Here is a 25429-nt window from a genome sequence, read left to right as displayed (position 1 = left end):
AAAATTTAACTTCATTTAAAATTTATAATTATGCCGATGTCTGACGCAAACTGATACTTCCTCCTGCGATGAGAATTAACCCCAAATATCAATTACAATAGAGACACAATTCATTTCAATCTTCCCCGACCTGTCCCAAATGATTCTCGAACCGAATAAATCCGCAACAAAAAAGTTTCTCCGTATATCTCTCCCGGAAGTCAAATCAGCCCGGATCGGCATTGGAATAAACAAGTGGGGAAAAAAGAACAAAGGTCGAGTGATGTACGGTCAGTGCGCATCGATTGAAATTCCGGTCTGGATCAAACGAGTAGTAGACGACAGAGAGTAAAGAGGAAGAAAAAAATGGAGGAGGGGAAAGTGGATAAGAGGAATCGTTAAAACTGTTAGCCTTCGACACTGGAATGGGGGGCCTCCCCCAAGAGGAACCAGTGAATCGTGGGAGATCAGTCTCACAGCTGGCCGACGCTCTTAATTATCCCAGCATCACTGAACACGTCATGTGGACCCGAGAAAAGAAAACAAAAGTGTTTAACTATTTTTTTTCATCAATTGAGGAAATGAGGCTATTTTGCATTCAGTGAGAAATTGTTTGAATCTTTCGGTCAGAAAAAGAGTTGCGAAAATATATGTATATTTATTTATTGTTCATTAACAATTCCAAGATTTCTCACAATATTTTTTTCTCGTTATTTTCACAGCGATGTGATGTATGAAGAAAATGAAATTCTATCCGAGTTCTATTAAAGTTGAATTGAAAATGATGCAATAAATATTTATTAGTTTTCAATCGATACTTGGTGGGAAAAAAATCAGTCGATGTTGATTTCTCTAGACATTGTTAGGAAAAAAATGAATTTTCATGAACAATTTATATTTAAATTATCATTTTACTATTTCCATTTTCAGAAGAGCGAGATGGAAGTTGAATTGGAAGGAGAACAATCATGAAATTTAAAATTTTAGTGAAAATTCTATGAAATTCCCAAATTTTTAGCTGACGATAGGGGAGACTTCTCCATTTTACTTGATTGTTAAATCAAAACATGAACATTCAGGACCAAATTACTCTAATTTTTCGTAAATTCTATCCATTTCCGTGAAATAATGAAATAATGAACCATCTCCATATTCGTAAATCCAAATGAAGGAATCACGGTATTTTGAGAAATAACAACAACGTTGATTAAATTGTCAAACGAAGCGACGTTTCGCTGAATTATTTTGGCTTCCTCAAGCTCTGGAAGAGACCAAAAAAACAGAATATGTAGACAAATGTCATCTGAATGTAAATAGTGAAATCCCATAGAAAATTGAAACCACAACAATGAAACAACCTCCATATGTCGAACGCGGATTACGTCAAGGTACATTTCGATTTAGGTTTATGTTATCAGTGCGACGTGATCCCCATCGGACACATAGGGGTGATGTTTTTTTTTTTCACACGGAAAAATATATATTCTGAAAATTGAATATTTTAAACATGGAATTGGCCTGATCTATATATAAAAGTTGAATAAAATATAAATTTATATACGCTTCACATATATTTTATATAAATCCTATATATATTCGAAGAATATATTAAATTGGCCTGTATTTATACATCTTTTATACATTTTCCCATGAGGGTATATATTCTGTTTATTCTTGTCTCCTCCAGAGCCTGAGGAAGCTAAAATTATTTAGCGAAACGTCGCTTTTTTCGATAATTTAATCAACGTTGTTGTTATTTCTCCAAAGACCCTGATCCCTTCAATAGTTTCCACTGTTTTTGTTATCAACTTGCCAATTTATAATTACAAATTTTCTTGAAATTCCGGTGGAACTATACCATCATAAAAATTTCCAAAAAGTGCACATTTCAGCCAAAAATGCTACTGGTTTTTGGCTGATTCGGTTAGAATTTTATCTATAAGAATTTTTACCATGAATGTTCCACGTTTTCTCTCTCCGATTTTATGATAAAAACTAAAAAACGAATTAAAAAAAAACTAGGAAAAGTTGTTTAATTTTTTACTAATACTTGAAGGATTAAGTATTAGTGAAAAATTATACAACTAGAAACAAATCGAATTTCACAGAGAAAGCGCTATGGTTTCCTGTCCATCTACTTCCCGCGTGTCATAATTTGAAATAGAAATGGTTATCAACTACACCTCTCCAAATTGAATCCCACAAAAAAACAAATTAATAAGACCAATCTCCTCCAACACCTTGCAAAAAAAAGATGAATGTACAGATAGGGCAGTCCATCCACCCATTACATAAAGTGAAAGTCGCTCCACATCTCTCAAAAAATCTTGAAAAAACCGAAAAAATGTGAATTATGCAACGAATCCCCTATTTTTGAGACAGGCGTGATGAATTACAAAGACTGTTTATTCCCATAAAATCACGATTTTACGTCACCACCCGGGGAAAGCATCTCGCGTTAATGGGTGAAGGTTGCGAGATAATGGACGAAAGCGAGAGTATGTATGACGCATGATAGATTTCGATTTCAATCTCCGAAGGAAATCAATATCGGCCCCATGGGAATGAGAAAAAAGGATCGATACCGGCGAGGCAAATTACACTAGTTAATAATGATAAAACCAGGATAATCGGTAAGTATGTGCATAGCGAGCGGTTGAAATTATTACCCATTATATTTTGCCTATGGAACAACAGATACCGTGATTCAGCGTCACGCGACTCGGCATTAAACCAGGCGGTAATGGCGTCAAAAAGCATTACGAAATTGTGATACATATTCCACGTAAAAACTTGACATTCGCGTCAGCTTTTTCCCAGCTAGAGAAGTGGCTGAAACAGATATCATCTGTGTGATATCGTCAGTGTAGGAGTTGAAGAGCGTAGAAGAAGTGTCCTTGAGACTCTTGAGATAGCTAAATGAAATTTAATTCATAAAATTAATGAGGGCTTGATGTTTATGGGATTAGTTCCCAAATGTCAACACCTAGAGTTATTTTAAATATTAAGTATCACTATAGGTTATTTCTTATTTCTGTACGCAGATAGAAGACAAAATTATTTTTTACTGGGGGAATATAGTAATTGTTAATATGAGAAATGGAATGCAGGAATGTACCACAATCGAAAATTTAGTATTAGACATAGTAGTTTTAAGAATAAATGGAAAATTCCGGGGTGCTGCACGTATAAAAAAATCGTATAGAATTTCTATGGGATTTTCGTACATGATATTCGGATATTTCTATACGGATATTTTTTATACAAATTATTTCTATACGATTTCCATAGGCTTGATCCTATACGACCCACTGCCACATGTATAGAAACATTTCGTATGGAGTTGCGACATTTCTCTACGTTTTTCTCTGGAGCGTTTAGACATCTTTCGTATGAAAACAAAAATTTATGTAAAAATTTATGTGTAGAAATAATTCGTATAGAAAATTTCTATACGATTTTTTCATACGTGTGATCGAAAAAATACGGCTGACAAAATACCAATATGATGGAGTCAATTGGAAAAATTACTGTCGAACATATTAAAAATTGAGAGTCGGAATAGTAGAAAATGGTAGCATAAAAGTGAAAACCGGAAATTTGGCTAGAGGAAAATTTTTTGTTTGACTTTCTTGATGAAAAGAAAAGAACAATAGAATTTAAAACGCTTGGAAAATTTGAGCCCAAGAAATTCTATAGAAAATATCTCAATGGAATAAATTGTACAGAAAAATCGAATATTGAACATTTCAACAGAATGGGCCAAAAACTAATAGATAAGTTCAATAGAAATCCAACAGAATTGTCTTGCGAATTCGCTGTTTTACTATCAATTTGTTCGTGCGTGTTTGCGTTGAAGTTATTGTTTACACCAAATTTTTAGTGTAGATGTAATGAAATGAGCAAAAACCCAGCAAAGAGTATGTCGACAATTTGTCGACAAATCGCCGATGTCCTGTTAAATTTTAAATGGCACTGGCAAAAATTGTTTTCTGGGAAGATAAGGCCCGATGTGTGCATGACACTCCAGTAGTAGGAAATGGACGACAGGCAAATTACGTATCGGTATTAGATTATTAATATTTCCGAATGAGTATCCACGTTGAATAACCACCGCAGAAGGAAGTATCGGCTTATAGGAAGTGGTTGTAATTTCAATCCTAAAAAATAAAAATAATTATTTTGGTAAAAAGCACGGTGCCGAGGGAATTTTTTCTCTGGTTTTTCGTGGAAATGAGGAAGATAACTTTCCGGAAAAATACTCAGGACTCAATAAAAAATAAGTGAACATAGAACCAACGTCCTTGGCACCCCGCGTTTTAATAATATAGCGGCATAATATCATAGAACATGTTAATTTTGCATTAGTTAATTCATATCCCCCAACAATTCTTAAATTAATAAATTAATCATCAATTAAATACTCAAATTCCGCATTATTTTATCGATCAATAACCGAGTTCGGAAGATTGAGGATTAATTGGCTCACCGAAAAATCCTTCTACGAAATTTACACGTATTCACTGAATAGTCAATTGATAATTCCATTTCTCAATTACTTAGTTCATAGTCAATTGAAAATTTTAATTATCAATTCAGTAGCGAAGTGGTAAAACGGTTCAAGTCGATTTTAACTATTGGCCAGTTTTTAGTGAATATCTCGGAATCTAAGGGAGATAGCTAATTTTTTGTCAAAATCTTTTTTGTAGCACTCAATTTCCTCTAGAAAAAAAGGTTATTACGAAAATTTCATCATCTCCTTTAGATTCGGGGACATTCTTCAAAAACTCAACTGAGAGATAAGTCGACTTAAACCGTTTTACCACTTGGCTACTGAATTATTTTATCATTTTTCGAATTCAGTGAAGATAAGTAGACCTTAATTATTGCATTTATTGCAATTTCAATAGCCATTCTATCGAGTTGTATTGAATTTGTTTATGCAATGGGCCCAAACAGACGTCTCTCAAAATCGTCTTTCTCCCTATACCCCCAGTTAATATCTGCAAACCCAACAGCTCCTCCATTTACCCATAAACCCACACCCTCGGCATTTGAAGCCATTTGGACCTCTTAATTCCCCAGCGAATGAGATGAATGAACGTCACGATCCACGAGTGGGGACAAACACCAGAGTCAGAAAGGGTCGGAGTTCATTGTGCCACAAGTGCATACTAGTGTCCAATCGTGCCCTGGAGGCACGTTTCAAAACCGCATGCGGTTGAAAAACTCAGTGCTGCCCCAAAAGCTCGCAAGCCCACCCAATAAATCTCCAAAACATTAGCCCCAACCCATCACTGACCTAATCCAAGTGCGCGCTAATCCCCCCAACCCCCCATAAAGCGCTCCAGACCCCGTGATAACACGATCAACCTCGGCAGGAATGCAGTCGTCATTATATGGAATAAAAAAGGGCAAAAATGCCTTTCATCACCAATAAAACTGTCACATCCATCAGTCCCACTGTGGCCAAGACACACGTGACGAGATTATCGCAATCACTATAAAAAATACCGTCCGATTCTCTTCCATTTGTGCAGAAATGTCGTCACCAAATTCTTCGTAGAGCCCCAAAAAAAGTCAAACCGGAAAACTCCACCCAATCGCTCCAAATTTCGCTCCTAATTTCTAAACACTCTCTGAATAAAGTGAAGAGTGATCAGTGCAATGGCCTTTTGGGAGTTCGGTGAAATCCTAGTGTGTCAATGCCGGTCTGCATCAATCAAATGAAAATAATTCGTTAAAAAAACGAGTCCCAGTATTTTTTAAATGACTCTGTACTTGGAAATTTGCTTGGATCGCATTGGGCTGAAGATAAACAGGATTCCAGCGGCAATCGCTGGAACGTAGATGTGTTTATTTGACTCGAGATAGACGATACATTCGCCAGCGATGGTTTGTAATACCATAGGCCTTTGTTTCAGGTCGGGGCGTTGAATGCATTCGGTATTATTTAGCGCGGGCTTTGGATCAGATCCTCTCGGATTATTGAGCTGTGAAGTTCACTGGTGATGGTTTAATTGAAAGTGCATTTAACATCAAATTAAAATCCCGGAGAATTGCGGGGAAGGATTGGAGTTTGAGGAGTTGAGGATTATTGTGCGGTTTTCAGTGCCATCGATTGTCTAGGGGGCGATAGAGACTTCCGGTGAGATGGGGCTATCCTGGACGCTTCAGCAGCGCGACCTCGTCCTCGTCCTTGTCCTGGTAATGACGGTGGCTGGCGAGCCATTGACCGGAGCCGTATGCCATCGTGTGGAAAAGTGAGGATTTTTCAGTTTGGGAGCATTACGGATAACAGAATTAGAGATCAGTGATCGGCATCAATCATTATTCCAGAAATATCAAGAGAATTATTTCCCCAAAATAACTGAATTCGTTCGTTTATCATTGGAACTCAGAAAATAATAAATAATTGAGAATTTAAATTTTTTCAGTAACTATTAGGTAAATAATTGGAAATTTTCTAAAAAATATTGGAGATTATCAAATAATCGTCATTCTTCCGAACTCGATTAGTAATTGGTAAAATCATTCGGAATTTAGATATTTAATTGATGATTAATTTAATAATTGAAAATTGTTAAGTTCTATTACTTGATTGAGTATTTATGAAATTAATGGTAATGATAATTTATGATTATGCCTATCTCTGTTAGAGATTAATGTGAAAAATTATGGTTTAGAAATTTTTTGAACATTAGGCAATAGTTGCACTTGGATTCTCAATGTTGAGAGTTTGAATTCAACTGAAGATCTCTCACTCCGGCCGGAAAGTCGGGGTAATTAGGTTTTCTATGTGACATTGTCACTGGCATTTCAATGACATCGAGAATTCTGAAATTTATTGGGGACATTTAACATCACATCCAACTGAATTATCAGTGGATTGAAAATTCAGGAAAATTGTTGCTTGAATTTTCAAATTTGTCAATAATTTTCATTATCGTGTGTCATCGAGTTTCCGGGTAATTGTTTGTAGTTCTCGAAAATCTTTTAATTGGAGACTAATCTGCTAAGGGTAGAGCTCGTTTTAAGGGCTCTTAGGAAGATTGAACAGTTTTGTCTATTGTTGCTAAATTAAATCCGAGTTTCTTCACCCCGGATGCACTCCAGCTGGGTAATTGCTGAGTTTAAACGTGCGTTTGTCTAGACGAGGTGGAGGACAATGGAGGGATCCATTAGAAGATGAATTAGACGGTTGGGATTTCAATTTGTTGAGCTGTTCCACGGATTCAGGATTTATTCAGGGGATTACAGTGCGTCCATTTCACTTTACACACAAGTAAAGTTGTGACAAAGTTGTTTCGGTCGTGTGACAAACAATATTTTCTGTCACAACGGTCGAGCAGCGAGTTTCTTGTCTCGCGCCCGGAATGACAAAAATTAAATTGTACCGTACGGTATTTGGTAAAAGAATATTCCCCCCCTCCCACATAAAAATGATTACGCAATCCTGAGCAGTTGTTCATATTCATACAATCATTTTTGCGAACCTAAATGGTAAATTTGACAATTTCAACATAAATCACTCTTACGTTGAATAAATGTTCCCGAGTCAGCGAAGAAAAATTCACTATTCGTCTCGGAATTTTTTAAATGGATTCTACTCCACAATTACTTGAATTGTTTGGTCATCTTTCTCCTACTTTCTCCGTGAATAAATTTCCTTCACTGCATTTTTCTTCTTCTCCCATAAAAAAAATCAAAACAACAACTTGGAGAAACGAAACAATTTACACTGTTCAAAATTTTCGTCTGAAATTTCCGGTACGCTTTTTGGAAATTTCTGTCGAAGATAATTACCATTAAAATTTTAATTTCGTCATTTAAAATTCCGAATTTTGTGGAAAAAGCGATGAGAACCATCAATTTCCGTTACTTTTTTCCCTGAAAATGAATAGAAAACCAGAAAATTTCTGGTAAATATATTCTTGAGTTTTCAGAACAGTGACACTGAATGCGATTTAGGGGGAAAAAAATCATGGAATTTCAGATTTCACTGAAAATTCAAAGTAATTACGCACTGAATATTCATATTAGATTGTAAATTCACATAAATTAAGTTAGTCTCGTCTTTATGCAGCTTAAAATCCTGAAATTTTACTGAATTTTCAGTGAAACCAGAAATTTCATGTTTTTTATCCCCTAAATAACATTCAGTATCGCTGTCATTTTTTTCTAACAGTATAAGCGGAGGAATTTTAATAGAAACCATCTAAAAAATTAATTCGTACAAGAATATGAAGAATACAGTTAAAATTGCAACGTAACATTCCCCGGATTTTTCAAACCGTGAATGCAAAAAAAACTTTCAAAACGCAGGAAGCATTTGCGACACATCCACGTATTAAAAACAAGGTAGAAAAAAAAACTCGAGACTTTCAAACGCCAAAGAGCGTCGAATTGAAAAGAGGCTCAAGGGTACTCCAGTGTCTTTCAACCTCACGCGCCAACTGGCACTCGGATATTTGATCTATCACGATTAAACTGCAATATGCCAGAGGCATCATTGAATCTCAACTCCAGGGGAGCAAAAAGTCACAGGAGTCAAATGAACTCACTCGAAAAACTTCAAATGTATTTTACAAACGTGTTATCGTGCCGCGATCTTGAATTGCGCAATGTTATTCAAAGAATATTACCAGTCCAATTAATGACACTTGTGGACTTTCTAAAGTCTTATTCAACTTCTTCAGTTCAACAAGTGCACGTGAATCATTCAAACAACTAAATGGAAATACTATTCAAATCAAACGTGACGTCACTGTTGCCCTCTGTTTTTATCTCGAATCAGTGGTTTCGGGGGCTAATCAACTATTTTTTTTGTAATTGATGGAAGTTTAAAAATAAGTATCTTTTAATATCTTTATCTAAAATTATTGAATAGACGGGATAATTTCACGAGAAAGTTCGAGTTATGAAACATATTTGCGATTTCATATGAAATTAAGAAGAATTTTACGAGAAGACGTTTTTTGTTGAGAACTTTACGATTAGAGTCAGAATTAGGAGCAATTTATCATTTCCGTCTTCTTTCCGTCCTTATATCATATCTGAGATAAGAAAATCCCCTAAGGGAAATTCCAAATATAATTTAACTATTACAAATAAATCTTGTGAATTATTTACATTATTATAACTTTGTTTTTGTTTAATTTTCCATTGCAGATTAGTTCTCATTCGTTATTTAGTTCACGTATTTGTTTCATTTAATTTTTTTTTAAATTTAATTATTTACTTTTTTTTTCAGTATATTATTTGTATAAACAAAGAAGCAGGGTAATTTGCAAAAATAGTCTGAAAAATATTTGCATATTATTTCATGAATACTTTTGGATTGAAGATATTTACAAAAATTCATCACAAAACCTTTTTGTCAATACAATGGTCTTCAAGCAAGCTTTTTTTAAATTCTTCTCTATTCAATAGTTTTAGAATATTTTGTAGAATACAAAAAAATTCGGTAGAATCTATTTACATCCATAAGTTTTCACAAAATCATTCATGAATTTCAGTTGTATAATCCAGCAAAAATGTGCGTTGTTAGCTAGGAATTTTGTCCTGCTTATTAGAATAAAAAAATCGTCCTTGTAATTTATATTATGTAAAAAAAAGTAAGTTGTTATGGGTATGTCCCCATTCGATGCAGCTCATTATTAGTTATTATAATTGTTTCTTCTCTGCACTATTATTTTTTGTGTTTACACTTTCTCCTCTCCGTACGGGCAGTAACTCACGGTGTGGTTAATAAATTTATTCTTATTTATTCTTCATCTTATCTGCATTTATAGACGATTTTCTAAATATCTCTGAGAAGAAAGCGTGCAGATAAATTATTTTATAAACATTTTGCAGGATATTTTATGCTTTACGAAAAGTGGCTGCAATTTTTTTCTTCAATTTGAATATATTATTTTTCATTGGAGTATATAATAAACTTGATTCAAGTATATTATATACTGAATTTATATCACCTTCATGAATTTGATTTTCAGCTACACAACGACAGTGAGGGAGTCGTACCAAGAGCCGGTGCAGGTCCAGATAACCTCCTGGTGCTTCTCAGTGCCCCCGAGGTGCTCGAGAACCCGGACCGAATGGAGAACCCGTTACACAACAAAAGCAAGTATTGTTACGTGTCCCCCTTCGAATTCTATTTCAATTATCTATCATAGCCAGCCCCCTCGGTATTAACTATATCCGCCTCAGGAGGCGGATAATTCATACCAGTCGGTGCCTTTTCAGAATGAAAATACCTCATATAGAGGAAAATTTATCAACGTATATTTTACCCCTAAATTACAAGATTGCTATCACATCATTATTATTGTTTCATTTGAGGGTTCATTTGTTGTCTGTGATTATTAGACAGCCGAAACGAAAAACTACTATCCCTTCTTTCGCGTAAAACAAAGATTTTTCGGGAGCAAAATACGTATGGGAGTATCGAATAACGAAGGAGTAGTGCTAGAAATTACATTTCTTGCGTGTGTACAGAGAATTAAATTTTTTTTGAACTACCAAATCTATTTTTGCGACAAAAAATTTTCGTTCCCCCGCACTCTCTCCATGTTTGGCACAAAAAAATCTTTGTCTGATAATTTTCAAAAAACTATTTTCTTGGCACAAGTAAGATTACCCCTAAATTACAAGATTGCTATCACATCATTATTATTGTTTCATTTGAGGGTTCATTTGTTGTCTGTGATTATTAGACAGCCGAAACGAAAAACTACTATCCCTTCTTTCGCGTAAAACAAAGATTTTTCGGGAGCAAAATACGTATGGGAGTATCGAATAACGAAGGAGTAGTGCTAGAAATTACATTTCTTGCGTGTGTACAGAGAATGAAATTTTTTTTGAACTACCAAATCTATTTTTGCGACAAAAAATTTTCGTTCCCCCGCACTCTCTCCATGTTTGGCACAAAAAAATCCTTGTTTGATAATTTTCAAAAAACTATTTTCTTGGCACAAGTAAGATATGTTTGAGAACTTTGTCGTTTTTCTCTCAGTGTACTCATTAAATCGCAGCGCCACTCTGGCATGAAATAATTCCGAAATTATTAATGAGTTGGCCTAGGCGGTTATCAGTACTGTTATTGGAGGTGATGAAGTTAAAAGTCAAATAGAGAATTTTGTTTGATGAGCCCAACTATTCGTCTTCCCGGGAAAATATTCGTCATTCCCGTTGGAGATCTAATCGAAGGCATCTCCCTGAACTTCCCTGCAACTCTAATTAATAAACCGCCTCAACCATTTTGATAATCGTGTCGTGTGCCAGCAATATTTACCTGAGTAGTTGCTTTCTTCATCCGAGCATTTACAGAGCCCAAAACAATAAGAATAAATGAAAAGCCGTAAAATTACACTGATTATCCTTTGTGACGCTCATTACAGTGAAAGTGAGGGTTCGAACGTTTGCCTATTCCCCTGCTAATTAAATAATCCCGAGATGATGGCATGAGATTAGCACACATTCATAGTTACGTTGGTCTTATATTCCCAATTGAATCGTTAGCCGCGAGCAAATTTTTTCCCCCATTACCTACCCTAAACGTCAATAATTAAGCAAAATGGGCAGTCAATTATCAGCGGATAGGGACTTTTTGCATCTCAGGTGCTCTTAATTTACATACCGCGGTGATTTCATTGATTAAAACACATATGTAACATGTTGACTGAAAGAGAAATGGAGAGTAAGGCGAAAGGCAGTACTGGACACCACTTTCGGTGGGGAACTTCTTCTTTTATGCGATCGAAGTGACTGATTACGAATAATGTTACGTCTTGTGTCTCCAATGTGGCAAAAAATGGGGTTCATTAGCTGCTCGATGCAGAAGATAGAATTACGTATGAACGGCTGGGGTTTTTGTTACGGTTGAGCTGGGATCATTAGCTTTTCATTTGTTTTTGCTATTAGGAGGAGGTGAGACAGAGAGATGTGTCGGAGTGCTGCGAGGGATATGCGCGGCAGAAACTGGTGGTCAATGGGTCTCATGTCGAAAAGTGCGTGGCCACTTTGGATTGCAAACCGGGGTTTATTGGGAAGCATTGTGACATTGGTGAGTTGAAAATAAGGGTTCAGTGGAGGAGGTCAGAACATGGCGGCACGGCTTTTCAACTAGGCGACATTTCAACTACGACATTTGAACTGAAATTTTAAACCATAACATAACAACTAGTTTTTGTGAAATTACAGTATTTTCAGGAATTAGCCGAAATTTTTTTAATTTTCATTTTTTTATTCTTTGCTTTTCAGCAGACAACGTAATGCAGCGCAATTTAATCACTTAACTAATACATTCATGATTAATATCGTACAAAGATTCAATTTGCAATAAATTATTATTAATAGTTGATTCGATAATTTTTTTTTGCTGTTTTCCGAGTGACTGAATTGATTAAATTGTATTTCGTGTGGATTATCCCTTTTGAAATTCTTCGAGGATTGATACAATATCATTTTGTGAAGACTATCCCCCCTCAAATTTCTCACCGGATAATGTAGATATGTGTATGAAGTCGTAAACAAGCTAATATTTTGTTTGAATTGCTGACATTTTAGAGATTTAGAGAATCCAGTCTTTTCAACTAGGCGACATTGCAAACGATGAACGAATTTTCAACGACGAAATTTTCTTTGCAATTTTTAGAATCATTAAAAAAAATGAAATTCCCAATACGAATCCGATGAAATTTCCCGGCAAATGCAATAACAAATTCTATTAATTGTTTCTGTTCTTTTTTAGTTTAAAAATGCTCCGCTAGGCGAATATTTAACGAATCTCCCCGAAAAATATGGAAAGTAGCCCGGAAATCATGCAATCGAGGGATAAAAATTTCGCAATTACTTTCTCAAATTCCTCGACTTCATTGAGTAATAAACTCGACGGAAAACAATCCCGTCCTCGCCGTAAACATCATCACCTTAAGGATCCCAGTGATGACACCATAGGCCCCACCCCTCGACTCAATGATAATTAATGAGAATGATCGAGGCGTGAAAGTGCATTCACGCATGAAATCGTTCGGCGCGTTCCGAGCGCACGATGCGACGCACGAACACTGCTCTGTATCAAAGTTCCATACATGTGACCTCGGTGAAATTGCCAATTCACTTGTACGTCCATTTTCGACCATTAAATTAATATAAGAGAGTTGTTCTCCGCAACATCTCCCTGACGTCAGGAAGTTTATCATTACAACTTGTTTTGACACTGCTCTGTGATTCTTTCTCTAGTGGTGGAAACGACGCAGAGAAATTTCTAATGTCTTTTTTTCGATGAGAAAGAAGGATTATTGATTGAAAAAAAATAGAGGACTTGTATGCGTTAACTGTTACATGAAATATCTAATGTTTCGACTATAGTAATTATTTCTGGCTGAATTTTAAAGTGAAAACTCCCACATTTTAAGATACAAGAAGCGACAAAATTATTTTGATTGAGATGTGTCTTTCTTGAAACAAGAATTATACACTTGAACCCATTTCAAATAAATCAGATCTTACAGCGAATATCAATTATTCCTATTGAACATTTCAACAGAATCGGCCAAAAGAATAGAACATTCAACAGAAATCCAATAGAATTGTCTAACGAATTCGCTAGGTTTTTCCAACACATGAAAACGTTTACTAACAGTAAGACCCATATGATGTTGATATAAATCGTTGACTTCTTCGCCACTGAGCCATCATTTCTCGTATTTTACAGAGTGTCCAGAAGGTACTTGGGGTATTTTATGCAGGCATGTATGCAAATGTGGTACGAGCAAGGCCTGTAATAGGATCACTGGACGCTGTGAGTGCCCAGAAGGCTGGAAGGGGTCGAAGTAAGCTCATTCAAAGTCTTTCAGGTCTCCCCAGTTTTTCAGTCTCCCCAATAACACAGATGTTACAAAAGTTGAGAGTACGTCTAAAAAATTTTATCAAAAAAACCCGGTTAAAGTGAATTTTTGCCTAATGCATTAAAGCGTTATCATTGCTCTATTTTTGTGTTTTTTTACATTATGTTTCTAGAGTTTTAAAAAAAAAATTTCAAGTTGTTTTGACGAAGTTTCTGACGAGAGTTTTCTCAACGAAGCGTTTTCAACAGAATTTTTTTAAACATGGACACGTTATGACATTGTTCGGACATAACGAGACCAATTAATATGCACCCAATTAAATTGACAAGAAATGTTGCGTCATTAATTTCCCAAAGTAAATACCAAAATGCATCTTCCCCTCAAACTCATTTAATTGGAAAGACTGGCCCACTCGAACTCCATTAATTAAATTTCAGTTCTCATTTTCACTCATTAAAATTAATGTAAAAATCGTGAAAATATTCCCAGCTGTACCGAGCCCTGTGAGACTGGAAAATACGGGTTAAACTGTTCCCTGGATTGTCCCTGCGGGCATCTGAACGGAAACTGTCATCATGTGACAGGAAACTGTCTCGATTCAGTATCGATCACACCAGAGATGAGCAATTGGACACAGCCTGGGCTCGAGGCATCCACCACGGCTCCTCCGCCCCCCACAACTGCAACTGCATCATCAATGATGAAAAACACTCGAGTTGATGATTTTCCTGATTCAACAACAATGAAACCCCGTGAATAATACTTTCTCAAATGCTAATGCAATATCAAACTGCGTTTGCATTCATAATTCAATCCCCTTTTTTTGTTTATACTCAAAGATAACAGTGAAACGAGCAACAGCCGCAACGAAATTGCCCTGGATTCCACGGTTGAGACAACGATAATTACTGAATACCATGAGGTGCATTTACCAGAGACGGAGGAGTCTACAGTAAGGCCAATTGTTGCTGTTGTACATGTTGGTAAAGCACCTTCGAATAGAGAAAAAATCGTTGTTGCGCCGAACATGGGCCCAGGTATATCTATTTGAATTGAACAACTTTTATTTGAATTTAATGGAAAATTGAGAGAATTAAAAAGGATTCTACTGTCAACGTAATGTCTACATTCGAAAAAAGCAGCATTTGAATTCGCCAGTTTTTGAATATTTCAAAAGTTTCGGTACACTTTTTGGAAATTTCTATTGAATTTAATTACCGCTGAAATGTCAAGGAATTTCGTCAGTGAAAATTCAGGATTTCGTGGAGAAATCAGAGAGAACTGTCAATTTCAATTCCTTTTTTCCCTGAAAAAAAAATAGGAAACCAGAAAAATCATTATTATAAGATGTCAATTCGAAAAAAACAGCATTTGAATCCGCCGGTTTTTGAATATTTCAAAAGTTTCGGTACACTTTTTTGAAATTTCTATTGAATTTAATTACCGCTGAAATGTCAAGGAATTTCGTCAGTGAAAATTCAGGATTTCGTGGAGAAATCAGAGAGAACTGTCAATTTCATCTTCTTTTTTCCCTGAAAAAAAAAATAGGAAACCAGAAAAATCATTATTATAAGATGTCAATTCGAAAAAACAGCATTTGAATCCGCCAGTTTTTGAATATTCCATACGTTTCGGTAGACTATTTGGAAATTTCTATTGAATTTAATTATCACTGAAATGTCAAGGAATTTCGTCATTGAAAATTCAGAATTTCGTGGAAAAATCAAAGAGAACTGTCAATTTCAGTTCCTTTTTTCCCTGAAAATAAATAGAAAACCAGAAAATTCCGGTAAATATATTCTGAAATTTTCAGGACAGTGACACTGATCGCGATTTAAGGGGGGAAAAATCATGAAATTTCAGATTTCACTGTAAATCCAATATAATTTGGCTCTTTTAAAAATGTTTTAAATATTACGGCCTTAATTACATAATTTTTAATAGAAACGGACGCGCAAAATAGATCGAATTTTCCCCGAAATTTCAACAGAATTATCAGAGAGTCCAATAAAAATCCCTTTTTCATTACTTTCCTATAATTCTTTCAAGCCGATCTATTATAATTCATGTCTAACAATATCGACAGCATTTCAAATTAGAAAACCACTCAGTAACTCGAATCAAGCCACCGAACAGCATCCCAAATCGATAAATTTGCTTTTAGATCACATATCGGGTCACACAGTTCCGCTAACCCTGGACGTAGCTGTTGCCGTAGTTATCGGTTCAATAATATCCCTGGGTTTAACAACCCTGGCAGTACTGGCAATCCTCCACGTACGTACAAAACTATTCGAGACTATTCGTCTCTCGATTTACGACGCCGAAAAGCCGGACCCAACGTCAGCAACACTTCCACGTGAAAAAGGAAGCACTGGAATCACAACCATAAATCGTAGTGGGACACTAACTCCATGTGACTATGGTATAAACTGTATAGTTTTTTTATTTCATTGATTTTTTAATTTATTGATTTCCGAAAGTATTATCCCCTTTTATAACTCCCGTAGACTAAAATATAGGCTGTGACATTGGAATTAAACAGTTTCGTAAGTAATTATTGAGAAAATGTTAATAAGACAATTAACTAGATCAGTTTCACTTTTTTATATCACGAAAAATATAATATATAATTTTCCAAATGGAGGATTTATCTTCTCATCGAAATTACTATTTTTTTATTGTTCTGTCGTCATCTATCGACTTCGGTCAATCGATAGTGACGGTGTGAAGTGACTCTGAACGAAAAAAGATTGCCCGAATGATTGGTAGATTACACGCATCCGGTAATGAGCCCCCAGTTGTCTTCCATGGGACCAATAACACAATCCATTTCTCAATTGAGGCGTCCCAAGGGAATAAAACTGATGGATTTCGAAAGTACGCGCTTTTCGCGTGCGTCATACACGATGAACTGACATTTTTTGTAGAGATTGTGGGGAGATTGGCATTAATTTTTTGTGTATGTTTGGTTATTCATTTCTTGCAGAGACACCCAGGTGTATTGTTCCCCAGGGATCGAGGACACTGCCAAGGCCGAGCAGTGTGATGACAAGGGAGTCGACTTATTCTAATCAATATCCGAATATTCAACTTTTTAACAGTCTCAGAGGTGAGTGGAAATTGGGAAAAATTGATTAATTCTTATTTAAATATAGTCTTCATCAATGAATGGAAAATCAATGATTGTTTAACATGAACACACGTATGAAACAATTCAATAGAAAATTTTGCGAATTTGCTAAAAAATTCTATTGGAATTCTATAGGAATTCTATGGGGTTTCAATAGGATTTCTATTGGAATTGTATTGAAAAATTCTATTTGTTTTTTATGCTGATTCTATTGGATATTCGATGAGAAAAAATCAATACATTTCGAATTTCTGTTTAAATTTTTCTCTTGAGATATTTTCTTTAAGAATGCTTCGGCATCAATTTTCCAAATTTTTTCCACTCGGATTCTCCAATGCAAAACAAAACAAATTCCAGCGGAACAAACTTAGAAATTTTGTGCCTGATAATTTTAGTAGAAAAAATTTAAGAGAAAAATTCAAACAGAAATTCGAAATCTATTGACTTTTTCTTATTGAATATCCAATAGAATCAACGGAAAAAACAAATAGAATTTTTCAATAGAATTCCAATAGAATTTTCTGGCGAATTCGTTACGTTTTCTACTGAATTTTTTCATGCGTGCGTCGACCTCGCCGCGCGTCATTTGTCTTTAATTACAATAGACCGTCGAACCAGAAAAATTAAAAATAAATTGACTCAATGGAAGTCTAAAAAATTACACTAGTTTTTAGAACAACATATTTTCCAAAATTCCTAAAGAAAACAAATTATTTTGGACAGATGAATTATTTTTTCCCACGTTAAATGAAATCGCCCAAGCCGCAACGTTGCCGGAGGCTCGTTAAACGCGCCCGGGCAGTGTAGAGTGAATTCGGCAACGCTGAATCCTAAATGACGCAGCGGGGAATCACCGCGGAGGTGACCAAGTCGCCGGGTCGCGTTTGTTGACCGCACTAGGGTTAAAGAAAAAAAAATCAAAGGCCTTGGGTATCCAAATGCAAAGAATGTCCCACTAAATTCTCCCCAATTGCAATTCCTCACGCATATCGTCAGTCTTCTCCTAATTACCCTGGCGTCCCTATTCTCCTCACGAAAGCTCCTCCATTACGATCATTATCCTCCCGAACCACGGAAATGTCACTTAATCCCCAGCCGCCCATCCCTCTCGTCATTCTCCACCCAAGAATAAAAAAAGACCTTCGGAATAGAACAACGAAATGGAGCCGGAAGTAACGTATCAGTAGCTTCCTGCAGATTTACATGAACGTTGAGATTGCTATCAGTATATTGGAAAGTTTTGAAATGAGGAAAAGGTGGCCGCCTTCTCCGGGATCTTGGAAGCCTGCCATTGCGCACTGGCATAGATTTTAACCACTTATCGCATAGGAGGAAACAATTTAGATCTGGGCTTTATATCACGATGATTAGGTCGGTATTCAGTGGATGCTTTGGATTACAGAACTCATGGAGGCACATTACGATCGTCCACCGGCGGCCAACACCTTTCGACAAGCCCCCGGCGATGCCGAAGCTGAACATCTCTATGACGAGATCCCTCTGCAGTCTATCAATTTTGGGGAGAATAAACACGATTTACTGAAGTGAAATGAAACCAAAAAAGGAAAGGAATCATCATTCACGCCAAATATATTTTCATTCTGTCTGATTTAGTTGGGGTATGAAAAAAATTGATGGAAAAACGTCGCGCCTTTTCTGAAGAATTCTATTGAAATTCTGTTGGACTTCTACTGAAATTTTAATTTACATTTTTTTGCAGAAAAAATTAATACGTACGGGGTTTCATGAACGTAATTTATAAATACGACGTAATTTATAAATTACGTTCATGAAACCGTCATTTACGGTGATTTTAAGCGCAACTTACGAATGCGAAATTGTCAATTGCGTTTATGTAATCGTAATTGACAGCAATATCGAGCGTTACTTCCACTTCAACTTCAAGCGTAAAATACGTTTCAGAAAGCGTAAAAGACGACTTCTCAAACGTAATTTACGTTTAGGTTTTTTAATGCCTTTCGTGATGGGAAACTGAAAAAATCCAGCGGAGAAAACTTAGAATATTTATACCGATGAATTCCTGCAGAAAGTCTCAAGAGAATAGAATGGAACTTGAACAGATGTCTTGCAGAATTTCTGGGAAAAATCTCTGAATTTTCATGAGATTTTCATAAGGTTCGACGTAAACGATCTCTTGTGATGATTTTTTCTGAATCTGTTTCTTGCGAAGATATGCACAAATTCAGAAAATGACTGTTAAGCTCATCTCCCTCTAACTCCCAATTCAACTCAACTATTTTTACACTTGACAAGTGATTTTTGTACAATAATAAATGATAATAAATAAACATATTTTTAAAGGCGTCATTGACCTCATTTGCTCCTACACACTGTCATCCTCTGAGTGGTGAGATTGAGTCATCGAGTGACATGGGTGATAAACACACTGAGAGAAAAACAAACACGTCAAACAAGTCTTGTTTGGGCCAACAAAATGACATTTCTTGCGTGTACAGAGAATGCAATTTTTTTTTAACTAAAAAATCTATTTTTGCGACAAAAATTTTTCATTCTGGCGCACTCTCTGCATGTTTGGCACAAAAAAATTCTTTTTTGATCATTTTCAAAAAACTATTTTCTTGGTACAAGTAAGACTTATTTGAGAACTTTGTCGTTTTTCTCTCAGTGTATAGTAGGTTGTTCTACGCATTCGCTAGGAGATTCTGCCCAATTTATATTCGAATTTTATTGACAATTCTATTGACAATTGGAATTGACATTCGCACGATAATTACCGACCACAGCCGACCCTAAACAAACCAGCCATGAGTCTCCAACACATCATTGATCCCAATAGCTCCTACGCATTACCTCATCCCTGAAATGGTAATAGTATGATATCGCCTGGAGGTCAAACAATATTTTCGTGTTTGAATCTCGGTCAGTCGAAACCGTAAATTCCCACTGATAATCGAACGTCTCTATTCCGCTAATTCTAATCAGCTGACCCGCTGTGACACATCAAAGTTTATGTAATCAAGAAGCAGATGAAAACAAGTATTCAGTGAGTAAGAGACATTCAACAAGGAAACATGGTCTTCAAGCAGCTTCATATTCTCGTCTTTCTGCTGGTGGGCGTATTCTTCGCCTCTGCACAGCACGTCAAGGGAGGTCGTTATCAGCAGACTTCAAACGAGACAGGATACTGCTACAAAAGGATTCCGTGAGTGAATATATTCCAATGGATTCATTCAGACACTCCGAACCTCTCAAACAATTCATCCCCCATTGTTCCAACATCAAAAGCTTCCTAAAAATAATAGTAGCATTTCGAACTACTCAGAGACGAATGGATAATGAAAATTGTCCTGAAGATATGGACAAAAATTACTAAACTGCGGAAATGTCGCGAGAATTGCTCTTTGGTCCCGTGAATTTTAAGGGTCAGGTAAATTTTCACCTCCTGGAGAGGGAAAAATTGCGTTCCAGGCACTTTTCCGCACAAGTTAAATGCAGCCGCAGTGTCAAAAAAATCTTTAAGTGACGCATCGTGTTCCCGGATTTTTCACTTTTATAAAACTGAAAAATCAATTCAGTAGCGAAGTGGTCAAACGGTTCAAGTCAATTTAGTCTTTAGTTGAGTTTTCCAGAAATATTTCCGAATTTAAGGCAGATAGCGAAATTTTTATAATAACCTTTTTTGTAGAGCAAATTGAGTGCTACTAAAAAGGTTATGAGAAAAATTTTGCTATCTCTCTCAGATTTCGAGATATTCATTGAAAAATGGCCAATAGTCAAAATCGAATTAAACCGTTTGACCACTTCGCTACTGAATTACTTTAAATAATAATAAAAAATAAATTAATGAAAATAAATAAATAAATAATGATAAAACATAAATAAAATAATAATTCTTTTCAATAAAATATAGTAGTTTTTTTTATTTGTTTGTTTTTTTTGGGTTTTTTCTGTTTGTTGGGCTTCGAAAGAACAATTACACGGATTGATAAGCTCGCAATTTTCAACGCCCACTATCAAAAATATTACATAAACTGGATGGACAGCTCCAGTCACAGATACGAATAGTATTTCCTCTTCGCTATTACGATAAACAGTGACGTAATAATCAATATTAGTCAAGTCACTTTAGAAAATATCCGCTTCATATAAATGTCACATTGAATGAATCCACGAATACAATTTGGGGGTTGCGTCCCTCTGTGACTGTGCGATCGATATCCACTTCGTATAAATTAAAAAGTTCATCCCCCACCTGTCAAAAACATGAAATTACCGTCGCGTAACTTCCCTACGAATTTGGAGGAATTCTTGTCAACCAGCTGAACAATTTATTCCTCTAATGCAGAGTTATCATTCATCAGTTTTATTCAACTTGAATGACTTATTGGACCCAAAGGCGTTCATTATTCAATCTTAATAAATTTGTTTTCTCAGTCACATGTAAAAATTTTTAAATGAACTTTGCGGTACACTTTTTGAAAATTAAGCGATAAAATGCATTTCGGTGGAACTAAAATGCCATCGCACTGAATTCCAGTAAGATTTCCCCTCAATAAAATCCAAAAGCCCTTGCTTAGTGAATACTCATCATTTATCTGCATCGGTGAATGAATCGGGTCATGAGGCGCTCGCAGCACGAGATGATATCATGCCTCAGAGTGTCTGACCTCGACCTTTCACGCTGCAACGCAGGAAAAACCCAGCATCGATACTCATAAAAAAAAACTGAAAGGAAAATTCTCGGAAAAAATTGTAGTCAGATTGCGCTTGAGGGACAGTATTCTCTTTTCAGGTATCACCAGGCACTATCTCAATACAACGACACTGAAAGCTATAAACCAGCCGGATATGGGCAGCCTGCCAGGCCCGTAAGAACCCAGTTTTTTTTTCACAATTTATACAATTTTATTTCTCTACTCCCTCCATTCATGTTTTCGTAAATGTCAATGTTATCTCTTCCAGCACTGGAATGATACATTCAGCAATGATTACGTGACAGTGCTGGATTGCTGCGAGGGCTATCGGAAAAATCCAGCCACCGGTCGCTGTGAATCGAGCTCCACCAGCTGCGTGGGCGGATGTTTTGGTGGTTCTTGTGTCAACGGCGTTTGTACCTGTAACGCCGGATGGTTTCCCTCCGAGGGGGTCTGCAAACCTTTCTGCAGAAATCCTTGCCCGGCAAATGCTTACTGCTTCGCCCCCGAGTATTGCGAGTGCAAACTTGGATGGGAGAAATCGCCCAATGGCGAGTGCAAACCTATTTGTCCTGGTGGGTGTGTCAATGGTGACTGCGTTGCACCGAAGGTCTGCCAGTGCAGGCCTGGCTATATTTTGAATGAACAGCTGCAGAGGTGTGACGCCGTTTGCGAAGGAGGATGTCCGCATGGAGAGTGCACAGCTCCCGGAGTTTGTTCTTGTCATCCGGGGTTTGTAGATCAATATTTATGGATTGCAATTATTTTGGCCTTGAGTTTTGAGTCTTGTAACGTTTGTAACATCCCTAGAAATTTTACCTCAACAGCAGCAGAATTTTTCGTAGGCAGAACTAGAATTTTTGGAAAGAACTTCTCTCCGTGTGAGAAATTTTATTAAACTAAAAGAACGTCTTCAAGAATTCCATCAGAATTCTCCTGGAATCCTATTAAATTTCTATTAAAATTCTCTCAGAAATTTTCACAATAATTTTACAACGATTTTCCTTTGACATATTCTCTTGAGATTCTTTTTACAGAAATACTTGGTCATAAATTGTGTTTTTCCTGTGAGTCAAACTTTCCTGTTTCTAATTACAAAATCCTAGGAAAAAAAAGGATAATTCAGGCTCAAGATTTTTTTATTAAATACAGTGCAACGGAATAAATTCTAAGGAAAAATCAGAATCTATTGACTTTCGTTATCAAAGGACGAACCATTGAATTTTGATGGATTTCAATAACGAATGCATTGGGTCCACTTTACGTACGTCAAACGGAAAACGAACACTTTACGCCCGCCAAACCGCCCCGAGTAGTGAACTTATCAGGCAGATGTTGCAAAATCCGCGGAAAGAACCGCCTCATTATTTAAAATCCCATTTCCAGATGGTTCAATCCGCCTGGGGACCGTGAGACCTGCAAAGCGGACTGTCGCCCGCTGGGTTGTCACAATGGCGAATGTGTCTCGCCAGGAGTGTGCGTATGCAACATAGGTTACATCAAGAATCTAGCCAACATCTGTTCACCCGACATGTCCCAGTGCCCGAGAGGATGTCCAGCGAACGCAGGTTGCGTCGCCCCCAACCTTTGCGTCTGCAATCCCGGTTTGACGATGGATCGCGAGAACAACAGATGCGTCCCGGGGATAAGTTATCCGACTGGTCATCAACCTGGCTCAGGCGATTACAATCAGCCTGGGGTGTACCAACCTCGTCCAGGAAATTACAACCAGTCTGGAAGCTATCAACCGCGTCCAGGGGATTACAGCCAACCTGGGGGTTATCAGCCACATCCAGGGGATTATAATCAACCTGGAGGTTATCAGCCACGTCCAGGAGATTATAACCAGCCGGGAGGCTATCAACCTGGAAGTAATCGCCCTGGAGGTTATCAACCTCGTCCGGGAGACTACAACCAACCTGGAGGAAACTTTGGAGAAGCCAACTGCGAGCGTCCCTGCGTCAACGGGGTCTGCATGGGCTACAACATCTGCAGCTGCAACAATGGCTACGAGCAGGATCCCCTTGACCCGTCTAGGACACACTGCTTACCATCCTGCCCTGGCGGCTGTCCCAATGGCTCGTGCTCAGCGCCAAACCGCTGCATCTGTAATCCCGGATTTGTCAAAGATAGGAGTGTCAAGGGGAGCCAGAGGTGCATCCCCAAACAGGATTATTAATGCAAAACTCAATCAACCGTTGATTGTTGAAAAAGTATGATGATTGTTCTGGGGAAAGTCTGCCCTGTTGAATAAATAAAGTGGATTTGATGGTGAGGTTCTTTTAGAGTTATTGAAGCAGCTTGGAGAATTTGAATTGTGCAATAGTTGCGAGGTGTTTATCTCGGGGATGGAAATCTGTGAAGGTTTCTTCTTATGTCAAAGAACTAGCAAAACTGCTGAGTAGCGGAGGGAGAGCAACACGCATGAAGAGAATCAATAGAAAAGAGAACGGGTTCGGGAGAAAATCGAAAAATTGAGCTTTCAAAATTCTTTTGGCGCTCTAGCAGAACTCTGCTGGAATTTTAGTGAGAGTCGCGCAATTCTTTCGGGGTCTTCCAATGTTTGATGGAAATAAGTTATGATGAGTTGGTTTTTGTAGAATTGAAATGAAGAGTCTTAAGAGACAAATCTGAATAGTTTCTCAGTTACATAGATCGGCATCAATCATTACTTTTAGTAATATTATGAGATGCTGCACCTTATGGTAATTTAGTTTTATTTATCGTAATTGAAATTTGAAAATTAATATAGTAATTGGTAATTTGATTTCTCAATTAGTGGTTGATAAAATAATTCGGAATTTGCAAATTTAAATTGACCGTTATTTTTAAAAATCAAAAAATTAGTGAGTTATATTAACAATTGACACATTTCAAGTTTGACTGTAATTCAAAATTTCGATTATGCCGACGTCAGCTCAGTTAAGTATCTGTCATATATTGCGCAGAAAGGTTACCAAGTTCTCAATAAAATTTTGATTTATGGATCACTAGACAGGATTATTGAATCAAATTTAAATCAATCATCGAGTGCACAGATTGAACAAGAATGACGTAATCTGGATTTGGAAGGAAATTCCGTCCTGTCAAATGAATCAAATCATTATGATAATGAGATATTTTTAGATTTATTGAGGGGAGCTTAAAGAATTTGTATCGTGTGGAAACATTTATCTGTCGATTTCTCTATGGATTGACGCTAAGTAGCCTAGATGTCTCATGGCACATGACTACCTTATGATTTGGAAATATTTGGGTTAGGAAAGGCTCCGAAACTCTCGGACGAAAGTTTTGTAAAGGGAATTGTGCAATTTTTCCGTGGAATTTTTCAATAGATTTTGCATACAAACTCGGAATAAATTTTATAGATCTCAATCTTTCTATAAAATCCTTGGGCATTAATTCAGCAAGTTTTCTGTTATTCGATTTTTTGATTATATACTTATCTCAATGAAAGATCTTCTGGTGATGACTTGACGAAGCCAACATTTCCTCGACGAAAATTATAACACGAGCTGGTGCTAAATCGTCTCATCTCTCTGATGACACTGCTGTCTCAGTGATGAACAAGCGTGAGAATGCTTATCCAATATTTGAACTAGCAACTGTCCGCCTCTCTAACAAAGCAAAGTGGCTGGAGGGTACATGCACGAACCCCTAGATTTTTTTTTAAAACCTTGGCAGTAACAAAAAATTCATAATGCCCATTTCATCGTCATCGCCAGTTTATTCTTTCAACCGCGAGATTCATTTCCATTCAATCACCATGAATAACTCATCGGAAAAAA

The 25429-nt window shown here is 36.7% G+C and overlaps 2 protein-coding genes across 2 annotated transcripts; both read left to right on the top strand.

Moving 5' to 3' along the window:
• Positions 1 to 5559: 5559 nt before the first annotated feature.
• Positions 5560 to 19241, top strand: LOC107040768. Its single transcript, XM_015260988.1, has 9 exons — positions 5560 to 6242; positions 9978 to 10104; positions 11905 to 12046; positions 13700 to 13817; positions 14322 to 14584; positions 14672 to 14869; positions 15997 to 16257; positions 16822 to 16944; positions 18368 to 19241. The coding sequence occupies exons 1-9, from the start codon at positions 6133 to 6135 to the stop codon at positions 18511 to 18513; spliced, it is 1488 nt and encodes a 495-aa protein (XP_015116474.1). The 5' UTR covers positions 5560 to 6132; the 3' UTR covers positions 18514 to 19241.
• Positions 19242 to 19975: 734 nt separating this feature from the next.
• LOC107040827 (tenascin-X) lies at positions 19976 to 23916 on the top strand. Its single transcript, XM_015261088.2, has 4 exons — positions 19976 to 20149; positions 21740 to 21815; positions 21910 to 22373; positions 23028 to 23916. The coding sequence occupies exons 1-4, from the start codon at positions 20019 to 20021 to the stop codon at positions 23818 to 23820; spliced, it is 1464 nt and encodes a 487-aa protein (XP_015116574.1). The 5' UTR covers positions 19976 to 20018; the 3' UTR covers positions 23821 to 23916.
• The last annotated feature ends 1513 nt before the right edge of the window (positions 23917 to 25429 follow it).

This window comes from Diachasma alloeum, unplaced genomic scaffold (genome assembly GCF_001412515.2).
Source record: "Diachasma alloeum isolate Michigan unplaced genomic scaffold, Dall2.0 Dall_scaffold_00343, whole genome shotgun sequence".
Lineage (NCBI taxonomy): Eukaryota > Metazoa > Arthropoda > Insecta > Hymenoptera > Braconidae > Diachasma > Diachasma alloeum.
This window is presented reverse-complemented; position numbering and strand designations above follow the sequence as displayed.